The sequence below is a fragment of the Mustela nigripes genome, chromosome 13 (assembly GCF_022355385.1).
Source record: "Mustela nigripes isolate SB6536 chromosome 13, MUSNIG.SB6536, whole genome shotgun sequence".
Classification (NCBI taxonomy): Eukaryota; Metazoa; Chordata; class Mammalia; order Carnivora; family Mustelidae; genus Mustela; species Mustela nigripes.
Window position 1 is genome coordinate 61,739,669 of NC_081569.1, and position 22,567 is coordinate 61,762,235.

At 35.9% G+C, this 22,567-nt stretch overlaps 1 protein-coding gene across 1 annotated transcript in view; it reads right to left on the reverse strand.

The window, feature by feature from the left end:
* Positions 1-22,567, reverse strand: part of UBR1 (ubiquitin protein ligase E3 component n-recognin 1) — a 141,649-nt gene that overhangs the window by 56,124 nt on the left and 62,958 nt on the right. The window contains exons 16-27 of the mRNA XM_059372639.1: positions 22,036-22,097; positions 21,657-21,767; positions 20,887-20,952; positions 20,543-20,644; positions 15,655-15,718; positions 13,554-13,678; positions 10,890-10,942; positions 7,772-7,874; positions 6,849-6,897; positions 6,086-6,240; positions 4,628-4,727; positions 3,567-3,676 (exon numbers count right to left, since the gene is read on the reverse strand). Of these exons, the coding sequence (XP_059228622.1) occupies positions 3,567-3,676; positions 4,628-4,727; positions 6,086-6,240; positions 6,849-6,897; positions 7,772-7,874; positions 10,890-10,942; positions 13,554-13,678; positions 15,655-15,718; positions 20,543-20,644; positions 20,887-20,952; positions 21,657-21,767; positions 22,036-22,097 (1,100 nt within the window). The remainder of the gene's footprint in view (positions 1-3,566; positions 3,677-4,627; positions 4,728-6,085; positions 6,241-6,848; positions 6,898-7,771; positions 7,875-10,889; positions 10,943-13,553; positions 13,679-15,654; positions 15,719-20,542; positions 20,645-20,886; positions 20,953-21,656; positions 21,768-22,035; positions 22,098-22,567) is intronic.

Consider the following 22,567-nt stretch of genomic DNA (forward strand, 5'->3'; position numbering starts at 1 on the left):
TAAGCATCCAACTCTTGATTTTGGCTCAGTTCATGATCTCAGGGTCATGAGAGCAAGCCCTGCGTGGGGCTCCACTCTGGGTGTGGAGCCTGCTTAAGATTCTCTCTCTCCCTCTCCTTTTGCCAGAAAAAAACATTATCAGAATATATATTTCCTTATATTTACATATATTCTCATCAGAAACAACCCTATCATATATACCATTTCCTATCTCTTTTTCACTTAAACAATTATCTGTAGAGATACTTCCACAATAGCTTATGTAGATCAGTCTCATTCTTTTTTTCAACAAAAATCAAAGTTTCAACAATAGGATGGTACCTCCCCAAAACTTGTTTATATTTTGGAGTCTCATTCTCATGTATAAAAACCTCCCACAAGGAACTTACAACACAACTTTATATTAAACATTTGGGGAAAATATGCAATGATTATAAGAACTGATACTTGTACATTTTGTACATCTTGATAATAAACTTTGGTATTCTTTTTTTAAAAATTTTATTTATTTATTTGAGAGAGAGAATGAGAGAGTAGGTATGAGAGGGGGAAGGTCAGAGGGAGAATCAGACCCCCCACTGAGCAGGGAGCCCAAAATGGGACTCAATCCCGGGACTCCAGAATCATGACCCGAGCTGAAGGCAGTTGCTCAACCAAGACACCCAGGCACCCCATAAAATAAAAAGAAAATTTATTTTCTTTTATTTTCTAAAAGAAAATAAATTTTTGGAAATGGTTCTCCAATAGATAACATTGTAATTACAGAATATAAATGTTGAACTAAATGCAGTTCAATTTCTTTTTCCTTTTTTTTTCTTTTAAATAAGCTCCATGCCCACTGTGGAGGCCAAGGTGGGGCTTGAACTCAAAACCCTGAGATCAAGACCTGAGCTGAAATCAAGAGTTGAACTGACTGAAATACCCAGCTGCTTCGATTTTTTTCTTTTCTAGATTTCATTTATTTGAGAGAGAGAGAGAGTGAGAGAGCACACACAAGCTGGGGGCAGGAGGAGAGGGAGAGGGGAAAAGGAAATTCCATGCAGGGATACCGACTTAGGGCTCGATTCCAGGACGCCAGGATCAGGACCTGAGCCAAAAGCAGACACTTAACCAACTAAGCTACCCAGGTGCCCCCATGGCACCTTTATTTTTTTAAAAAAGATGTTATTTATTTATTTGACGGAGAGAGAGAGAGTGAGAGAGAGCACAAGCAAGGGGAGCAGCAAGCAGAGGGAGAGGGAGAAGCAGGCTCCCCACTGAGCAAGGAGCCCAATGTGGGGCTCAATCCCAGCACCCTGGGATCATGACCTGAGCTGAAGGCAGACACTGAACCCACTGAGCCACCCAGATGCCCCCTAATTTATTTTCTTAATAAGAGTTGAATACTTATGTTTTGATTTTATATTTTTAAAATGATTATATTGGCAAATTTAACACAAATACTAAATACTTGGGAATTCTATTCCAAGAGAAACCTTAATAATAACATCATACATACCAAGCATGTATAAGGAGTATCTCTAGTTACCAAAAAAGCTGACTTCTTGAAGTACAAATCAGTACAAAGACCTTCAACTGATATGAATATGGAAAATAATCACTCCATATTCTAGTTGTCAAAACACTTATCTTGCTTACCACATCAGAATTGTTTTTTAAACACAGTGAGGGGAAGCTCCATAATCTTGGTTTCATGTTTCCATGTGGAGGGTTTCCCATTAAGGTAATGTTCCTTGGCTTCTCTCCCTACCCCTTATTCACTCCTCCCCAAAGGCAGCAGCTTCCACTCAACAGTTCAAGCTCTAAATTCGATTCATTTTTCACTCCTTCATTTCCCTCATCCTTTCCACCATTATCTATCAGCAAATTCTATACATTCTGCCACCAAATTACACCTGAATCAGTTCAGCTTCTCACCATCTGCATCTGAGTCTTGGTCATGCTCATTTCTCAACAGGATTTCTGCAACAGTTTTCTTTTTTTCCTTTCTTTCAAGATTTTATTTTAAGATTTTATTTATTTATTTGTCAGAGAGCGAGTGAGCACAAGCAGGCAGAGGTGGAGAGAGAAGCAGGCTCCCTGCCAAGGAAGGAGCCCGATACAGGACTCGATCCCAGGAACCCGGGATCATGACCTGAGCCGAAGGCAGCGGCTCAACCGACTGAACCACCCAGGCATCCCTCAAGATTTTATTTTATTACTTTTTTTATTTTTTTGAGAGAGAGAGATAGAGAGAGCACAAGCAGGTGGTAGGGGTAAAGGGAGAGGGAAAAGCAGACTCCTGCAGAGCAGGCTGCCTGACATGGGGCTTGGTTCCAGGACCCTGAGATCACGACCTGAGCTGAAGGCAGACGCTTTACCAACCAAGCCACCCAGGCATCCCTCTGCAGCAGTATTCTAATAGTTTCCTTGCTTTTACTCTTGTCCCCTATAATCCACTTATACCAGAGGAGCCACAGTGATCTTACAGAAGTAGAGACCAGATTATGTCACTTAAAATCCTTCACTTGTTTCCCACTATCCTCAAAAATAACATCCACCACTTTACCCTCACCTGTCAGGTTCTATCTATATGATCTTGCTCTTGGCTTATCCTGTGACCTTGCTGCCTTTCTCTCCTTCCCTCATTGTGATTCAGTCATACTGGCCTTCTTTTCTGGCCACCTTAGAGCTTCTGCAGTGCTGTTTCCTTTTTGTGGAATACTGCTCCCGATTTTTAAAGTCTGGCTCCATGTCATTCAGTTTCAATGTTATCTCCTAAATGAGGATTTTTTTTTTTTCTAAAGATTTTGTTTATTTATTTGACAGATAGATTACATGTAGGCAGAGAGGCAGGCAGAGAGAGAGGGAAGCAGGCTCCCTGCTGAGCATAGAGCCCGATGCGGGGCTCGATCCCAGGACCCTGAGATCATGACCTGAGCCGAAGGCAGCGGCCTAACCCACTGAGCCACCCAGGCGCCCCTGAGGATTTTTTTTTTTTAAAGATTTATTTATTTGAAAGAGAGAGAGAGAGAGAGAGAAAGAACATGCACTAGCCAAAAGAGTGGAGGGAGAGGGACAGAGAATCTTAAGCAGACTTCACCCTGAGTGCAGACCCTGACAAGGGGCTTGATGGTACAACCCTGAGATCATGACCTGAGCTGACCAAGAGATGGATGCTTAGCCAACTTAACTTGGGCCACCCAAGTGCCCCAAAAGAGGCCTTTCAGATTACTCATCTGAAATTACCCTCTATTCTCTACTGAATTATCCTTTTCTTGTGCACTGCCTGTACCTCAACTAGTGTATGCTCCATGATAGCAAGCACCTTATCTGTGCTGTTCAGAGTCCAGAAATGACCCTGGCACATAACAGGCATGCAACAGATGCTGACTGAATAATGACACAAAGGAATAAATCTTAGTTTATAAAAAAAAAATACTTCCACTAAAACATGAAAAAATGTGAGTGACCATGAAATCAGTGGTAAATGACTTTACAACTGGAGAAGAGTGGTTTAACATTACAGACAGAGGATTCTTCAATCTTTAAACCAAGATATGATACAGTTTATTTATCAAGTTCACCTGGAGTATCCATGTTATCATGTCCTTCTGGCCTTCTAACTGGGGAATTCCTTTGAGTTTTTCCAAAAGCATTTGTATATTCTGAGCATTCATGGATGAACTTCCCAATCCTTTTTTAAAACACAAAAGTTAAAATCATAAACAAAAATCTTCATAATTATAATCTTTAGTGTTATGTTATTCACATTGATAACCAAAGTTCATAATCACTCCCTTAACTACATTAATTTTTCAACATAAGAATCTGCAATGTCATAAAGTACTCAGTACTAAATTAAACAACTTGAAAAACTTGAATTATTTTAGAACTTGTAATACAATTTCCACTGGGGCCGCTAGTCAAAGCTACCTTTAATGATCTGACTCTCCCCTTTCCTCCACTTGGCTCACTATCTAGTAAAAGTAGTTAATGAGAAACAAGGCTTCCAAAAATTTGAAAGTGGGGGCTTTTTATAGTCATAAACTGAAGAGGTTTATGATGTCTTCGAGGACCTAAAAAGTATAGTCTAGAAACAAAACATGAGATACCTTTTTCCTATTGGTCCCGTAATCAATGTCCTTGGAATGTGCTTTGATGAAACTGTCTTAATTTAATAAATAAATCAAAATACATCTTAAAAACAATCTAATCTAAACCTATCCTTTTCTGATAGGAAGAAAACAGTGCAAGACAAACACATTATCATTCACTCAGATGTCTACAATCATTTTACATTCCGGAACATAAGTATCTTCCATGGATGGGTAGTATGAATGTTATGGTGATAAGTAGTAAATATTTGTAATACTGAGACAAAGAATGAATGTAAGAAATCATCGATGTATGCATCCCCACTCAAAAAAAGGAGGGGGTTTAAGGAGTAAAAAAGATTGTAGTAGGGGATTAAAAACCTATTTTTACTGTTGAAAACAGTTAAGAACTAAAGATGCTAGGGAAAGTCTTAATTTCAGGATTGTCTATTTTTTAAGGAGTGGTAGATTAAGACTCTGTAAGAGCTAAACTTTCACTTACAAATTGGTAACTAGCTGAAGCTATGCTGAAAATTAATATTAAAACATACTTGAAGCCTTATGGTAAAAGTCAAATGTCACTTCTTCTTCAGGAGCTTTTTGAAGCTGTTGCTTTTCTTCTAGTAAACCCAATGCCAGAATATGAAATGCCTGAAAGAGGAATATGAAAAGATCTATAAAACTGTGCTTCCTTACGTAAATATACCTTAAATGAAGGTAAAAAAGAAGCAATCTGACAGATAAAAAAGGGGCAAAGGTTATGAACAAGCAGTTCATAGAAAGTGAAATGATACACATATGAAAATGTCCAACCTCACTTAAAGAAATGTGAACTGAAACAAGACCATCCTGTTTTTCACCTATTAGAGTGGCAAAAATTTTAGAGTTTAGTAAAATACAGAGCTGGCTGAGGTGCTGGGAACAGGCACTTTTCACCACACTGGTAATGGCAAAGTAATTGGTATAATATTTTGAATGCCAGTGATGATATTTATTCAAAATGTAAAAATACAGACCTAATATTAGAAATCAGTATGACAGATACACTCAAGTATGCAAAGATATTTGTACAAGGATATTCATTTTAGTGCTATAGAGAGACCTGGAAACAACCTAAATGTCTAGTAACAGGAGACAGGTTAAATGCACTATACATATCCATACAACAGAACATACATCTATCGAGAATGAAACAGGCCAGTACATGCTAATGTGTAATGATTTCCAGAAGATACAAACCTTTAACAGTGGTTATCTCCTAGGTAGGACACTAGGGGTAGGGTTAGAAATTTTAACCTTTGATTTCAAATATATCTCCATGGCCTGAAATTTTTAGTCATGTATTTACCATAACAAAAACTGAGATACACATATGGTATGACCAGCATTTAGAACCTCCAGACCAATAACAGCCAAGGAAGAAAGAAAACTAATTAAATTAAATTAATTAAATTTTAAATTAAGTTAAATAAATACCTAGTTATAGCTACCAAAGGTGACATTATTAACTAATTATAACAATACCAAGAAAAAATACCCACTTCCACTTAATTAGCTACTTCCTATAAAAACTTAATGAAATAATTATACCCACATACCAATGGAGAAATTATTCTTTGCTCCTAAATAGGAAATGGGGTAACCCAAGATTCAAGTCTGTCTTCTAATCATTATTTGGTCATAATACAAGTGAAATAAGAAATACAGAAAATTATGAAGCAATAAGGATATACCAACTTATTATTAGCAGGGCAGGGTTTTAATTTGTTTTTTCGAATATAAATGGTTCTCAAAAGAGTAAGGATACTAAAAACATGAGAATGTATGACTAAAAAAGTCTGCACCAAATCTAAACTATTTTTAATGACCCCTAGGTCTCAGGTGCTCTAGTGTGGTTCTGACTGAAGTTACAAAGTTGGAACCAAAGATCTGCTCCTTCCTGGTTCCTCACAAACCCCATCATGTAGAAATAATTTTGAAAGCAGAAAAAATATTTCAAGTATACATACCATCTGAAGCATTCCTTCAGTCCACAAGTTAGAATCTGTGTCAATTGCCCGCTCAAATATGGTCCTGAGAATGTACATCATGATATCACAGTTGAGAAGGTTAACCACTTTGCTGAAAGCAGGGCAGAATTCAGGAGGTGGTGGAGGTGGTAACGCTATAGTGATGGGAGATGGGCAGCAGAAGACAAACAAGTAATTTTTATTTGGGTTATCCTACATGCTAAATTGCATATGTCAAAATCACATATTATATGCAAAACAACAAATGATTTTCGTTACCTTTAAAGCACTGAACACAACGATGTCAAGGGAAATATAAGTTACTGTATCAGTCACCCAAAATAAACTCTCTTTGCTATAAATTAAAAAATTCTATTGCCATTGAATAAGTCATATCTTAATATGAGGACAAGAATTAACAGATTCTTTGTACTTCCACTAGTTGCCCACCCTTAAAAAACAATGAAAACAAAAATGAAAAATACCATATGTTTTGCTGATATAAAAACCACAGAAAATAGTCAAAAGTAGTCTGTTCTGGGGCACCTAGGAGGTTCAGCTGGTTCAGCATCTGATTCTTGATTTTGGCTCAGATTATGATCTTTAGGCCTGTGAGACTGAGCCCTGCATTGGGTTCTGCACTCAGAGTGGAGTCAGCTTGTCTCTCTCCCTCCTCCTCAACCCCACCCCCTGCTCACTCTCTCTCAAAATAAAAAAAAACAAAATCTTAAAAAATAAGTCCATTCAGAATCTCACTTTTTACCTTCATCTTTGTTTTCCTGTTTCCTCCTTTTTTTCTGCATATGTTCTGCCTACGTATCAAAAAACAAACAAACAAACAAACAAACAGCAACTTTAAATATATTGTTTGGCAAACATGAAATAAATGTTTGATACTTTGAAGCAAGCAGGAAAGATCCAGGAGCCCACCGAAACACATACTAAGTATGTATTCAAAATGTTACCTTGTGCCAGAAATAAAATGACTATCCTAGGAAAAGCCACGGCAAACCAGATGAGTAACATCCCTCTTCAAGACGTTACTCCCCATTCTTCCAGTCTATAATACTCTTTCAGTGCCTAATGTTTATTCAGGGCATCATACTATGGGCTAGAAATTATTCATTCATATTTATAAGGACAAGTTCAAATATCACCCTAAATGATCAAACTTAACATTACCCTTAATGGGACAAATAGACATTATGTGCCTACTAATGTGAAACAATTTATTACCTATGTAATATTCTTGCCCCAGAAAGTTTAACTTAATTCTAACCATGAGAATACAATTAGGCATATCCAGAATGTAGGGTATTTTAAAAGATCAGTAGCCTGTACTCTACAGATAAATGGCAGTATTATGAAACACAAAAAATGCAAAAAGATTACCCTAAATTAAAAGGGACTACAGAAACATGACACCAAATGAAGTGCAGGATTCTTGACTGAATCCTCCTCCCCATGACACAGTGATAAAGGATAATTTCTAGTAAATCAGAAAAATTTAAATGTTCCCTGTACACTAGTAGACATTACTGATTCAATTTCAGTTTCTTGGGTGAGATAATGGCCTCTATTGGTGAGAATCAGTATGAAACTACAGAAATACCAAGAAATTTTCTGTGGAGTTAGGAACCATAAAGGATTTAAGGCTTATTTACCGAAGAGGATATTTTTTCCTACCTTGCTATGCTGAGTTTTGGAATAATGATAAAAGTACATGTTGAAGTCTTTCAATGATTCATCTTTCAGTTCATAAACTCCATGGCCTGACACACCTGGTTTCCTAAACAGAAATATAGAGATGTACTGCAGTGTTGTTGTAGTATAAAATATTGACATAATAAGAACCTAAAAATTAATCCAACTGTCAAAATCTAGAAGAAATATGATCATTTATCAATTAGCTTGCTTAAACTGAAATGATTAATTTTATTCCAACAGTAAAACTAAAAACCTACATTGTAAGCTCAAAGTCCTGATAACAGCCAAGCTGTGTTTCATAATTAAGAAATTTAAGTAAATCTGAGAAGTTTATATTATATAGTCCCGATCTCATGCCCTACTTAATTTGCTAAAACTTTCTAAAATGGTAGTGAGATACCAAATTGTAGATGAAAATACAGTGTTGGGACACCTGGGTGACTCAGTCATTAAGCTTCCAACTCTTGATTTTGGCTCAAGTCATGAGCTCAGGATTGTAAAATGGAGCCCTGTGTTCAGCTTGTGCTCAGCGAGGAGTCTGCTTGAGATTCTCTGTCTCCCTCTGCCCCTCCCCCTATGTGTGAACGAGTTCACACACTTTATCTCTCCCCCTAATAAATAAATCTTAAAAAGAAAGAAAGAAAGAAAAAGCAGGTTTGAATTTTTTATACAGTACTATAAGGAAAAGCATCAAAGCCAAAAGAAATACATCATATTTGTTCAGCACATTAAACAGCTTTTGGTTTCTACTGAATTTTTAAGTGAAATGTGTTATTATTAAACCATAAAAAAAACTACATCCTATTTTAAGTTATTTAAAACTAGTAATTTATTTATGAATATAATACTATAAAAAGTAGAAATTCACTACCAATAGGAACTTTTTGAATTTCAAGAACTGATCCACTTAAAATCTTATTTCCATTTCATGTGTCTCAAAGAACCAAAGAATTATAAAATCTCCCATTCAAATGTATACGGCTTTTTTGTTTTGTTGATGATTTCCTTCACCGTGCGAAAGCTTTTTATTTTAATGTCATCCCCCAATAGTTTATTTCTGCTTTTGTTTCACTTGTCAGGAGACATTTATACAAATGCTGCTATGGCCGATGTCAGAGAAATTACTGCCTGTGTTCTCTTCTAGGATTTTTATGGTGTTAGGTCTCACATTAGAGTCTTTTATCATGCTATTTTTATTTTTGTGTATGGTGTTAATAGGTAGTGTCCAGTTTCATTCTTTTATATCAAGTTGTCCAATTTTTTCCCAGTATCACTTACTGAGGAGACTATGTTTTCCCCATTGTATATTCTTGCCTCCTTGAGGCAACATGACCATGTTAATTGTGCATTTACTTCTGGGCTCTCTTTTCTATTCCATCGATCTATGTGCCTTTTTTGTGCCAGTAGCATACCATTTTAAAAAAATTAGTTTTATTCCGGTATAGTTAACAGTGTTATATTGGTTTCAGGTGTAAAATACAGTGGTTCAACAATTCCATGCAACACCTAGTGCTCATCACAAGTGCACTCCTTAATCTTCCCATCATATATTTCACCCTTTGGCAATCACCAGTTTGTTCTCTATTTTCAAGTCTGTTTCTTGGTTTCTCTCTCTCTCTCTTTACCCCTTTATTCATTTGTTTTATTTCTTAAATTCCACATAGGAGTGAGATCATATGGTATTGGTCTTTCTCTGACTGACTTATATCCCTTGGCATTACACTCTCTAGCTCTGGCTATGTTGCAGCAAATGGCAAGATTTCATTCTTTTTTTTTTTTTTTAAGATTTTATTATTTATTTGGCAGAAAGACAGAGAAAGGGAACACAAACAGGGGGAGTGGGAGAGGGGGAATCAGGCTTCCTGAGGAAGCCCAATGTGGGCCTCGATCCCAGGACCCTGCGATCATGACCTGAGCCGAAGGAAGACGCTTAACAAGTAAGTCACCCAGGTGCCCAATTTCATTCTTTTTTATGGCTGAGTAATAACACCTCTTGTTTTTCCATTTATCTTTTGATGGATACTTGGGCTGCTTCCATAATTTGGCTATTGTAAGTAATGCTGCAATAAACATGGGGTGCACGTATTCCTTTGAATTAGTGTTTCTGTACTTTTTGGGTAAATATCCAGTACTGCGATTACTGGATCATAAGGTAGTTCTACGTTTAACTTATTGAGGAACCTCCAAACTGTTCTCCAGAGTGGCTGCACAAGTTTGTATTCCCACTAGCAGCATGAGAAGGCTCCTTTTTCTCCACATCCTCACCAACACATGCTGTTTTTTGTGTTTTTGATTTTAGCCAATCTGACCATACAGTTTTGGTTACTATCTTTGTTGTGTATCTTGAAATCTGGAATTGTGATACCTCTAGCTCTGTTCTTCTTAAGATTTCTTTGGCTATTTGTCTTTTGTGGTTTCATACAACTTTTAGTATTATCTGTTCCAGTTTTGTGAAAAATGCTATTGGTATTTTGATAGGGATTGCACTAAATCTACAGATTGCTTTGAATTATCTGGACATTTAAAAATATTAATTCTTCCAACCCATGACCATGGAATATCTTTCTATTTGTTTATTCATCTTCTATTTCTTTTATCAATAGAAAACTAAACTATTAATACCCTAACTGATCAGGAGCCTTACTAATAACATAATTAGTTGATTGATACATATATTTTGTATGTTAGATGTATTATATACTGTATTCTATAATAAAGTAAACTGGAAGAAAGAAAATGTTTTTAAGAAAATCATAATGAAGAGAAAATACACTTATAGTACTGTACTGTAAAAACTCCACAAATAAGTGGACCCATGCTATTCAAACCCATTTTGAAGGGTCAACTGTCTTATCATCTAAATCATTTAGTATCATAAATGAGTATTTCTCATACACCTGTCAAAGATACTCATTTCTTCAACAAACACATACCAAAGTGCTTATTGTATGCCTCTCATTTTCACCCTTTTTAATCTGTCCTCCGCTCTTGTTCTTGGGAGTTCAGGCAAGGAATTCAGAGCTTCTACAAAGTATCCAAAGTACAAGAACAAAGATTGGTCTATCTCTCAGAATAAGCATAAATATTAAGTACTTACTTAAATGTGGCCACTTTGTTAATGACATTCTCTAAGCCAGTTTCATTATTTTCCTGTTGAAACAATATTTTTGTCATTTTTTACCTTCATGTTATGACTTTTCCTTCTCTTATTGTGAACTGAAATACATTTCAACAACATTCTGGAAGTACTTTGTAAGCAATAAAAAAAGATCAACTTCTAATATAAAAAAAATGAGGTCTGAAGCCAATTAGCTTTTTTTTGAAGAACCAATTTCTTAACAGAAATAAAATCTATAAATAAACTGCTTACGGAAGAAATTTTATCTAAGTCTGTCCCCATATGTATACACACACACACACACACACACACACACACACACACCCGCCCAACAGTTCAGAGAAAAAAAGCTTTCCTTTATGTAATTTGTTAATCATCCACATCATTTAAGCACATGTCCATGCTGTACCAATACCTAAAACCAAGGTTATAACATAAATGGGACCTAGAGCAAAATACATGTAGATGCCCAAATATACATTTGATTCCGGCTTCTGCATTATAATAATTTTCTGATTGGCTGGAACTTTTCCTTAATCAAGTAATTTTTTTTATGAAGTCATTTAAAATCAGGATAAGGACAAAATCAAGATACCAAAGCAAGCTCACAGATCCCCATAGTTGTGCAAAAATTATGATATTTAACTTCCTTTAAAAACAATGCACTTGGTGGATGCCTCGGTGGCTCAGTCGGTTGAGCTGCTGCCTTCAGCTCAGGTCATGATCCCAGGTTCCTGGGATTGAGTCCCGCATTGAGCTCCTTCATTGGTGGGGAGCCTGCTTCTCTCTCTGCCTCTACCTGCCACAATGCCTGCTTGTGCTCTCTCTCTCTCTCTCTGACAAATAAATAAATAAAATCTTAAAAAAAAAATAATAATGCACTTGGGATAAGCAATGAAGTTAGAGTATGCCCTAAAGCTTTCTTTTTGCAAAGTATGGTATGTACATCACTAGTGGTATGTGAAATTATTTTAGGTTGCACATAGATACATATTCTTAAGATTTTGAATTATTTTAATATGAATTAGGAAAAAAATCCAGAATCTAAACCTACTATTTCACTGATAGGATTGCCTAGAAATATGCTAAGAAAAAATGTAATTTAGGGGCGCCTGCGTGGCTCAATCAGTTGAACACCTGACTCTGGATTTCAGCTCAGGTCATGATCTTTTAGGTCATGAGATTGGACCCCACATTGGAATCTGCACTTGGTGGGGAGTCTGCTTGAGGATTCTCTCCATCTACCCCTCCCCCCACTCTTGTGCTCATGGGCTCTCTCTCAAATAAATACATCTTTAAAAAAAAGACATTTGGTCTCAGGGCGCCTGGGTGGCTCAGTGAGTTAAGCCTCTGCCTTCAGCTCAGGTCATGATCTCAGGGTCCTGGGATGGAGCCCCACATCGGGCTCTCTGCTCAGCGGGGAGCCTGCTTCCCCCCTCTCTCTCTGCCTGCCTCTCTGCCTACTTGTGATCTCTGTCAAATAAATAAATAAAATTTAAATAAGTAAATAAAAAGTAATTTAGTCTTAAAATGTATTAATAATTATAAAATTGGTAGATGGATATACAGAAATTAGGAAGGTGTTATACCAAATGGTTAGTTTGAGAATCAGTTAACAATGGAACTGGAAAAAGATACAAATATTTTTTGGGAAAAATGACCTATAGTCCAAGCTTATCTCTCTGCTTCTCCAGAACACCTTGATAATAGATAAGTCTAATCCTCTTTTAAGAATCATCGTTCTAGGTGCCTGGATGGCTCAGTGGGTTAAGTCTCTCCCTTCAGCTCAGTTCATGATCCCAGGTCCTGGGATCGAGCCCCACATTGGGCTCTCTGCTGGGTGGGGAGCCTACTTCTTCCTCCCCCTCAGCCTGCTTCTCTGCCTACTTGTGATCTCTCTCTCTCTGTCAAATAAATAAATAAAACCTTTAAAAAATATTTTAAAAAATTACAATAAAAAAAAGAATCATTATTCTAATTCATAATTAGAAATATGAGACTCATAGTCTTTAGGACTACTACTTTGACTATCAGTATACACAAAAACATAAGTATCACCTGTGGTGGTGCTGCGAATGACACTGAAGGTCTCAGAGGCAGCAGAGACACTAACGCAGGCTCACTCTGGGATACAGGAAGACATCAAGCCTGGAGGAGATTACCAGTGGTCTAGAATGCTTCTATCTAACCTACCTTCCTTCCTTCTCCTGGAATCAGTCCTGACAGTCTTATGGCTCCCCCAGCTTTTTCAAACTCCCTCACCATTTTCTCTCACAGACAACATTCCTAATAAACCCTTACATGTTTTATCTTGATATCTGTCTGCAGATCCAGACTAATACACTACCCAAATAGTATTTCATGGAGCTCCCTTTTTCTCTACAGAAATTTTATTTTAAAGTTAACAAAAAGTCAAGGAGTTTCTCATTCTAAGATGTTTTCCAAACAGCTATAATGTTTCTAAAATGTTCCTACCCAAAAGTTCAGAATTAAAGCTTATACCACTAAAGAATGGATAGTTGTAGATCTGCAAAACTTGCTAAATAGGTTTTCCTCAAACTTCAAAGTAGTTTCCAATTAACAAAAAAGGAAAAAAAAATTCTATCTTAAGGTGAATGGAGTAAAAAACAATATTGGACTTACATTCTCAGGTAAATTTTTGGCAATGGCACTATGTGGCATGGGTTCAATACAAAGCAAATGAATAATTTCTCTCATTGTGACCTCTTCTTTGGTTACATTTCCCACTCCAGGTACATAACGCTCTCCTAATACAAACAATGAAAAGGAAAAGTAAAACAATTATTTTCTGTTTAAATCTCTTCTACCAGGAATACTTATACACAGAACAAGGCAGTTAAGTCCATGAGAGAGGTACCAAAAATTATTTGCACATGTTCCTAAAATCTAAAGAAGTCTTTATGTAAAAGTCAGAGGAAGAGAAATGAAGAGATCTAAAGAACACAGACATAAGTATACATACACATACTCACACATTATAAACAAGGCCCCTCAATTAAACTAGCATGTGTTCCTAAATCAAAAAACAAAGTACATGGCACGAAAGAGCAGTGACCATTGTTGAACAAGAGCTTTTTGAGACCATCTTCAATTTTGTCTCTACTTATTATTTTAAGAAAGAACAGTGAAAACTCAAAAACAAAATACTTAAAATAATATGTATCAGGAATGACTGGTGTTGCTAATGCCCACATGATCACACTTACATTTTTCATTTCAATAAACTGCCAAATGGAGAGAGAAAAATAGCTAAGTTAACTATGGGAACTTCACCAGTGTCATATCACCTAATTCTAATTGCTAAAGAAGGCCTACAGTAACTGGCCTTATGTAACAACTGATTTTCAAAACAACATATATACCAAGTCCTATGATATTTATAACAACAGAAAACTTTTGCCTAAGAGATTTGATAAATTCTACACATTAGCCAAAGAATGACTTTTTGTGAAATAAATTCATTTCAAACAGATCACTCCTCTTAACATATGTAAAGCACTTTGTAACTTTCAATTTTCTTTACTAAAACAATCCCCCAGAAGTTCAGTGTTAGAAGGAACTTTAGAGACAATACAGATTAGCCTCAAATTTTACAAATTAGGACTCGGAGACCCAAAGAATATAGATGGCATGCTCTAGATAATCAACATATTATAAATAACAATAATGTATAATATATAATACTATAACATATAAATAACTAATAATACAATGTATAATATAACATGTAATTACTATAGAATATTATATAATTATATATGTTAATTATACATATATAAATGATATATATTAAATGGTTGACTCCTGAAAGCAAAGAACTTACTATACTCAAGAATATAGCAAGCATGAACTAAAAATCAAATCACATAGGAGGAAAAAACCAATAAATCTGGATAAACGCAGTAACAGAAAAATAATAGTAACAATAATAAAACAGTAAAAATGTAAAATAGCAAAAAATAATACAGTACTAGAAATTCTTCATATAGCATTCTAAGAACAAACATTAAAATTTCCCTCAAGTTTTTATAATTTAATAATGCATAGCATTAATTTAAAAATCTTTTATACATTTCCATCTCATTTAGCAATGAAGGTTTATCATACTTCCTGCTGAGACAAGCAGCCAGTAAATAATTAACTCTTTCACAACAAGTAAAATGAACCCATGTTTTCAGATTTAGTTAAAGGCAAGAATCCTCACCAGGAAGTACTAATGTAAAGCCATGTCTGCTGCAGTAACGTAAGAAATAACAGCTAGAATGAGAAGTTAAGAACTTTCACTTAGCTGATAAAACCAACAGACTATAAAATAGACCATAAAAAAATAAAAGTATGGCTAATATTTGCACAGTCATTTAACAGAATGACATGACGAAAATATATTTTATTTAGACCTATTTTACACTGAAATTTCATATGTAAATAAGATTTTTAGCACTCAATGGGTAAATATTTTTCATCTACATTTCTAAGTAGGATAACTGTATTCCAGACCTCTACAAACAAGACCAATTATAAATTAGGTATTGAAAAATAAAGACATAATAGAGCTGTGCTTTTTCAAAAGCTGGGTCTCTAAATATATCACTCATATTAGTCACATTAATCTCTAATATTCTATGCTACGTTTGGGAGACAAGTAAAATGATAAATTATAGTTTTTATTCATGTTCTCTCTAAAAAGAACTTATAACCTATTTCAAACATGTTTTAATCTTACCTACAATATAGATGAGGACTTGAAGCATTTCCTCTATTAATGTATTATATTGTTTAATCAAATCCTATTGAATCAAAAGAGAATAAATTAGTTACATATGAACCAAAAGCTTTCATAAGACATAGATTTCTGGATCAGGCTCACGGCCTATGCAGTCCAGTATTTTCTTCCAGACTACAACAGATTATTAGGTGAATAATTCCCTTTTTGGGGGCGCCTGGATGGCTCAGTGGGTTAAGCCACTGCCTTTGGCTCAGGTCATGATCTCAGGGTCCTGGGATCGAGTCCCGCATCGGGCTCTCTGCTCAGCAGGGAGCCTGCTTCCCTCTCTCTCTCTCTCTCTGCCTGCCTCTCCATCTACTTGTGATTTCTCTCTGTCAAATAAATAAATAAAATCTTTTTAAAAAATTATAAAAAAATAATTCCCTTTTTGGACATCAAATTCCATTAGGTTCACAATATCTGGTAAGTAGTAACTCAATAAAAATATTACTGTTTTCATGATCATTGCCATATAACCTTAAGTCAATAAAATAATTCTAATGATTTCCTTCTTATCTGGGTTGGTGGGGTGGGACAGTGGCTTCAAACAATAGATCCCAGTTACAGTGACAGTAGCTTTCCTTAATACACCTCTTACTTAAGCACTGTAGCAAATTACATACTCATTTTTCACTGAGTATAAAATGACTAAAAATTAGCTTTATATTTTATATACTATACTTTGGTCCTTTGCAACTAACTTCTAATGTAAAGGTATAAAATAACATGATTCATGAATTCAAAGTAAGGTAAGGACTCCTTTATAAATTCATATCACATTTCAAAGCATTAAAGGTATAATGAAACTATATAAGACAACAAATAATAAATTGTGAATAATATAACAATAAATGAAGAATATCCTTATTAAACAAAACTTTGACAAAAACAAAAAAATGTTGAAGGACTAGAAAGATACTTTACTATCAGAAAGGGGGAGCAAAAGGCCAATAATCAAGAAAACATGATTAGCCTCACTGCTAATTAAAGAACTACACTGGGACGCCTGGGTGGCTCAGTGGGTTAAGCCGCTGCCTTCGGCTCAGGTCATGATTCCAGGGTCCTGGGATCGAGTCCCACATCGGGTTCTCTGCTCAGCAGGGGGCCTGCTTCCCTTCCTCTCTCTCTGCCTGCCTCTCTGCCTACTTGTGATTTCTCTCTGTCAAATAAATAAATAAAATCTTTAAAAAAAAAAAAAAAAAGAACTACACCTACAAATGAAAGACCAGCTTCTACTGCTTCAGTGAAGAGTAAAAACACCAGTGTCATTACAGATGTACACAGTGGTAGACAGGGTAAATCTGAGTGACTTTTCCAAGAGCAATTTGACAATCTGTATTAAGAGCCTTAAGAAAGAGTACACTGTCATCGGCAAATCTACTTCTAAAAAGTTATCTTAACAGAATAATGTTAGGCAAGTGCTTAAACCATAAGGTTCAGAGACATTTCTGAGACCAAAACACTAGAAAACCCCTTCAGCAATAGAGGACTAAGGTATAATGTAATCATATAGTAGAATAATATGCAGCCATAAAAAATTATGATGTAGGGGTGCCTGGGTGGCTCAGTCTTTAAGCATCTGACTTCCGCTCAGGTCAAGGTCCCAGGGTCCTGGGGTCGAGCCCGGAGTTGGGCTCCCTGCTCAGTGAGAAGCCTGTTTCTCCCTTTCCCACTCCCCCACTTGTGTTCCCTCTGTCGCTGTCTCTCTCTGTCAAATAAATAGATACATAATCTTAAAAAAAAATTATGATGTAAAAAATGATGTGCTTGTATATTTATTTAATGACAAGACAACATAAGCATAATATCTCATTAAGCAGAGAAAGCAAATTACAAAATAGCACATACAAAATGATCCAATTTTGGGGTTAAAAACAAACAAGACACCAAAACTTAAGTGATCATTTCCAAATTCAGTAGAGTCGCAGGATATAAAATCAATGTGTAGAAATGTGTTGCATTTCCGTACATCAACAATGAAGCAGCAGAAGAAGAAATCAAGGAATCAATCCCATATGCAAATGCACTGCAAACAAGATGATACCTAGGAATAAATCTAACTACAGAAGTAAAAGGTCTGTACTCTGAAAACTATAGAAACATTTATGAAAGAAATTGAAAAGGATACAAAGAAATAGAAAAGCATTCCATGCTCATGGATTAGGAAAACACACATAATTAAAATGTCTATACTAACCAAAGCAATCTATACATTTAATGCAACCCCTATCAAAATACCACAAGCATTTTTCAGTGTTAGAACGAACAATCCTAAAATTTGTATGTATCCACAAAAGACCCCAAAGAGTCAAAGCAATTCTGAAAAGGAAAAACAAAACTGGAGGTATCATGATTCCAGATTTCAAGCTATATTACAAGCCTACTGTCATCAAGACAGTATGGTATTGGCACAAAAACAGTCACATAGATCAATGGAACAGAAGAGAAAACCCAGTAATGACTCTCAACTCTAGGGTCAAATAATCTTCAACAGAGCATGAAAGAATATCCAATAGAAAAAAGTCTCTTAGGGGCCTGGGTGGCTCAGTTGGTTAAGCAACTGACTTTGGCTCAGGTCAAAGTCAACTCCCCTGGAGTCCAGGGATCAAGTCCTGCATCGGACTCTCAGCTCCCCGGGGAGTCTGCATCTCCCTCTGACCTTTTCTCCTTTCATTCTCTTTTTATCTCTCTCTCTCTCTCAAATAAATAAAATCTTAAGAAAAAAAAAAAGAAAAAAGACAGTCTCTTAAATCGTGTTGGGAAAACTGGACAACATCATCCAGAAGAATGAAACTGGACCACTTTCCCACACCATACAGAAAAATAAATTAAAAAGGGATCAAAGACTTTAATGTGAGACAGGAAATCATCAAAATCCTAGAGGGAAACGCAGGCAGAAATCTCTTTGATCTCTGCCATATCAACTTATTAGACATGTGGCCAAAGGCAAGGGAAACAAAAACAAAAATGAACTACTGGGACTTCTTCAAGATAAAGAGCTTCTGCACAACAAAAGAAACATTTAACAAAACTAAAAGGCAGCTTTCAGAATGTGATAGTTGCAAATGATGTATCTGATAAAGGGTTAGTATTCAAAATCTACAAAGATTTTGTAGTATTCAAAATCTACAAACCCCCCAAAAAACAAATAATCCAGTTAAGAAATGGGCAGAAGAGGGGCATCTGGGTGGCTGAGTTGGTTAAGCATCTGCCTTCTGATCAAGTCATGATCCCAAGGTCCTGGGATCAAACCACACATCAGCTCCCTGCTCAGCGGGGAGCCTGCTTCTCCCTCTCCCTCTGCCTGCTGCTACCCCTGCTTGTGCCCCGCCCCCCCCAGAAAATAAATAAACAAAAATCTTTAAAAATAAAAAAAGAAATGGGCACAAGACATGAAGAGACATTTTTCCATAGAAGATATCCAGATGGCTAACAGACACAGGAAAAGATGCTCAACGTCACGCATCATCAGGAAAATACAAATCAAAACTATGATGAGATACCACCTCACACCTGACAGAATGGTTAAAATTAACAACACAAGAAACAATGGGTGTTGGCAAGGATGTGGAGAAAGGGGAACCCTCTTGCACTGTTGGTGGGAATGCAAATGGGTACAGCCACTCCAGAGCTGTTTGGAGGTTCCTCAAAAAGTTAAAAATAGAACTACTGTATGATCCAGCAATTGCACTACAAGGTATTTACCCAAACAATAAAAAATACAGATTTGAAGGGGTATATGCACCCTGATGTTTATAGCAGCATTATCAACAATAGCCAAATTGCCTATATGTCCATCAACTGATGAAAGGATAAAGATGCACAATGGAATATTATTCAGCCATCAAAAGGAATGAAATCCTGCAAACAATGTGGATGGAGCTAGAGTGTATTATGCTAAATGAAATAAGTCAGTTAGAGAAAGACAAATACCGTATGATCTCACTCATTTGTGGAATTTAAACAAGAAAAAGATGAGCATTGGGGAAGGCAGAAAACAAAAAGGAGAAGAGGGAACCAAGCCATAAGTGACTTTTTTTTTTTTAAGATTTTATTTATTTGACACAGAGACAGAGAGGGAGAAAGCACAAGCAGGGGGAGTGGCAGACAGAGGGATAAGCAGGCTTCCCCGCTAGGCAGGGAGCCCAATGCAGGGCTTGATCCCAGGACCCTGGGCCAAAGGCAGACACTTAACCAACTGAATCACAGATACCTGCTATAAATGACTCTTTTTTTTTTTTTTCTAAAGATTTTATTTATTTATTTGATAGAGACACAGCAAGGAAGGGACATAAGCAGAGGGAGTTAGATAGGGAGAGGCAGTCTCCCCACAGAGCAGGGAGCCCAATGCAGGGCTCAATCCCAGGACCCTGGAATTACAACTCGAGTTGAAGGCAGATGCTCAACATCTGAGCTGCCCAGGTGCCCCCATAAGTGACTCTTAATGCTGGAGAACAAACAAAGGGTTGATGGAGGGGATGGACTAGGTGGGTGATGGGTCTTAAACAGGGCGCTTATGATGAGCACTGGGTATTGTATATTATTGATGAATCAGTGAATTCTACTCCAGAAACCAATACTGCACTATGTGTTAACTAATAACATTTAAAAAAAAAGTAATCATTTTTAGGAGGCAGGCTGTTTCACATGATTTTTCTTATTATTAATCTATATATTCTAAATTTTTAAAAAGAGTGTATGTGTGCATATGTAGATAGATATGCATGTTGTATGTATATGTGAGATTTTTGGAAATATACCTAAAGAAAAAATCCAAAATATGATTAAAATTGTTAACAAAAATATTTCTTTTGGAATTTATTCATATGTCCATTTCTGTTCTTACCTGGTCTTTTGTAGATATAGTCTTATTAAAAGCATCAGCAAGTTCATACCTCTGAAGTACCAGTAACAAAAACTTGTTGGGATCCATTAAAGATGCACCAATCTGTGAAAGAAATGCAGCATCACAGTTCTACATGTACTGAATGAAGAAACGTTTGTCTCTAGTAGGACTTCAGAAATAGTATACAGTCTGCAGAAGATAATGTAGTAGTCCCTTCCATTTTTAGTTTTAACAGTAAGAAAATTTTAAATAAAGTTAAAAATAATTATAGTATCTTTTCTCATTATAAGGGATCTAAGAAGGAAAGTTAAGACATAAATATCAAAAGTGATTTCAATAGGTACCTGAAGCATAATGATATCTTTATCATACATTTCTTCTCTGCATTTAACATCTTGGTAATAAAATACCTATAAAATAAAAGGTAGAACAGAAATTACAAGAATTATTTTATTTTAAACAGAATCCTCAACAAAAACTTTTTAAAAACTTTCTCAAAATGAAAAATTCCAAGAACTCCTTAGTGGGGGGTGGGGGAGAATGTTAATCTCTGAATTATTTTAAGGGATTTGTGAGATTTTGAAAGAAATATGGCATGAAAATACTTCAGAGTTTAAAATGCTCTAAATCGGGGCACCTAGGTGGCTCAGTTGGTTTGGTTAAGCATCTGCCTTCACCTCAGGTCATGATCCCAGAGTCCTGGGACCGAATCCTGTATTGGGCTCCCTGCTCAGAGGAGAGCCTGCTTCTCTCCCTCTCCCCTTGCTCTTCCTCCCAGCTCATGCTCTCTCTCTCTCTGTCATATAAATAACCAAAATGTTTAAAAGACAAAAAACAAAAAAAAAGAAGAAGAAGGGTGGTGGGTCCCCAAGTAAGGAAATCTTCAGAAAAGACCTATACTAATGGACAGGTTTCTACTGGCTTTCATTTAATCTATCTACTCAACAGGATAGAAAAACAAAAGTTTATATGGTTATCAGAACTTTCATTTCTGAGTTTCTATAAGAGAACAGGAAATAGTCAGCAAAATCTAGGGACACAAGGTAAAATCAAATAAAAGAAAGAACAATCAGAGAATGAACATACTCATAAATGTATACAGGACTTGCCATACCTGGCTAATGAGAGAGAGCCCATTTCTTCGCCACATCTCAGCAACAACCTGGGCAACCAATACCAGACAACGCAAAGGATATTCCACTAGTACCTCTACTTGAAAGTCCTCCTGAAACAGATGAGCAATTTTGTTATTTTTCAGAGGGCTTGGATGTGTCTCGAAGTTATGGCACTACACAATCCTCAGTTTTCTCATCTGTAAAATTGATGGACCTAAATGAGTAATTCGAAGTTCTTGTGATTCAGATTTCAATGTACTTACAGAGAGACATAAAAGGACTAAATTCAGTTAGGTTTCAAAATTTTTCTTCCTTCTCATCAACCAAAAGGTGTTTAGAAATAAGACATAAGTAAATCAATGCTTAAGAGTCACTTACAAAAGGCACAAATTCATGCAGTCTTGAAACAGCTCCCAGCCTGCTTAAACGCACATGAAGACCTAATGTTATTAAAAAAGAGAGAGAGAGAGGGAAAAATCAAAAAAGAATAAACCCAGTTAATTGTCTCATTAACTCCTCAAGTTTAGAATCTTATGAGATGGAAATATACATTTATTGAGTTTAGCAATGCAAACTTTTGATTTCTAATTTTGAAACACAGTAATATATTAATATTACTACTATATAATATCATATATTGTGCAAGGTGTGCTTATATATTATGTAAAAATAATATGCTGCCAAGATATTTTCTTATTCTGCTCTTAAATAAGCATAAAAAAACCTAATCATTTCTTTTTATAAAAACAGAAGTGACATAAAAATCATGTCAATTACACCATGTACAAAATTTAACTAAATTAATCAAAAAGCTACACACAGGAACTAAAATTATAAAATTCTTAGAAGAAAACAGGGAAAAGGCTTTGATACATTAGACTTAGCAATAATTTCGAAGAACACTATCAAA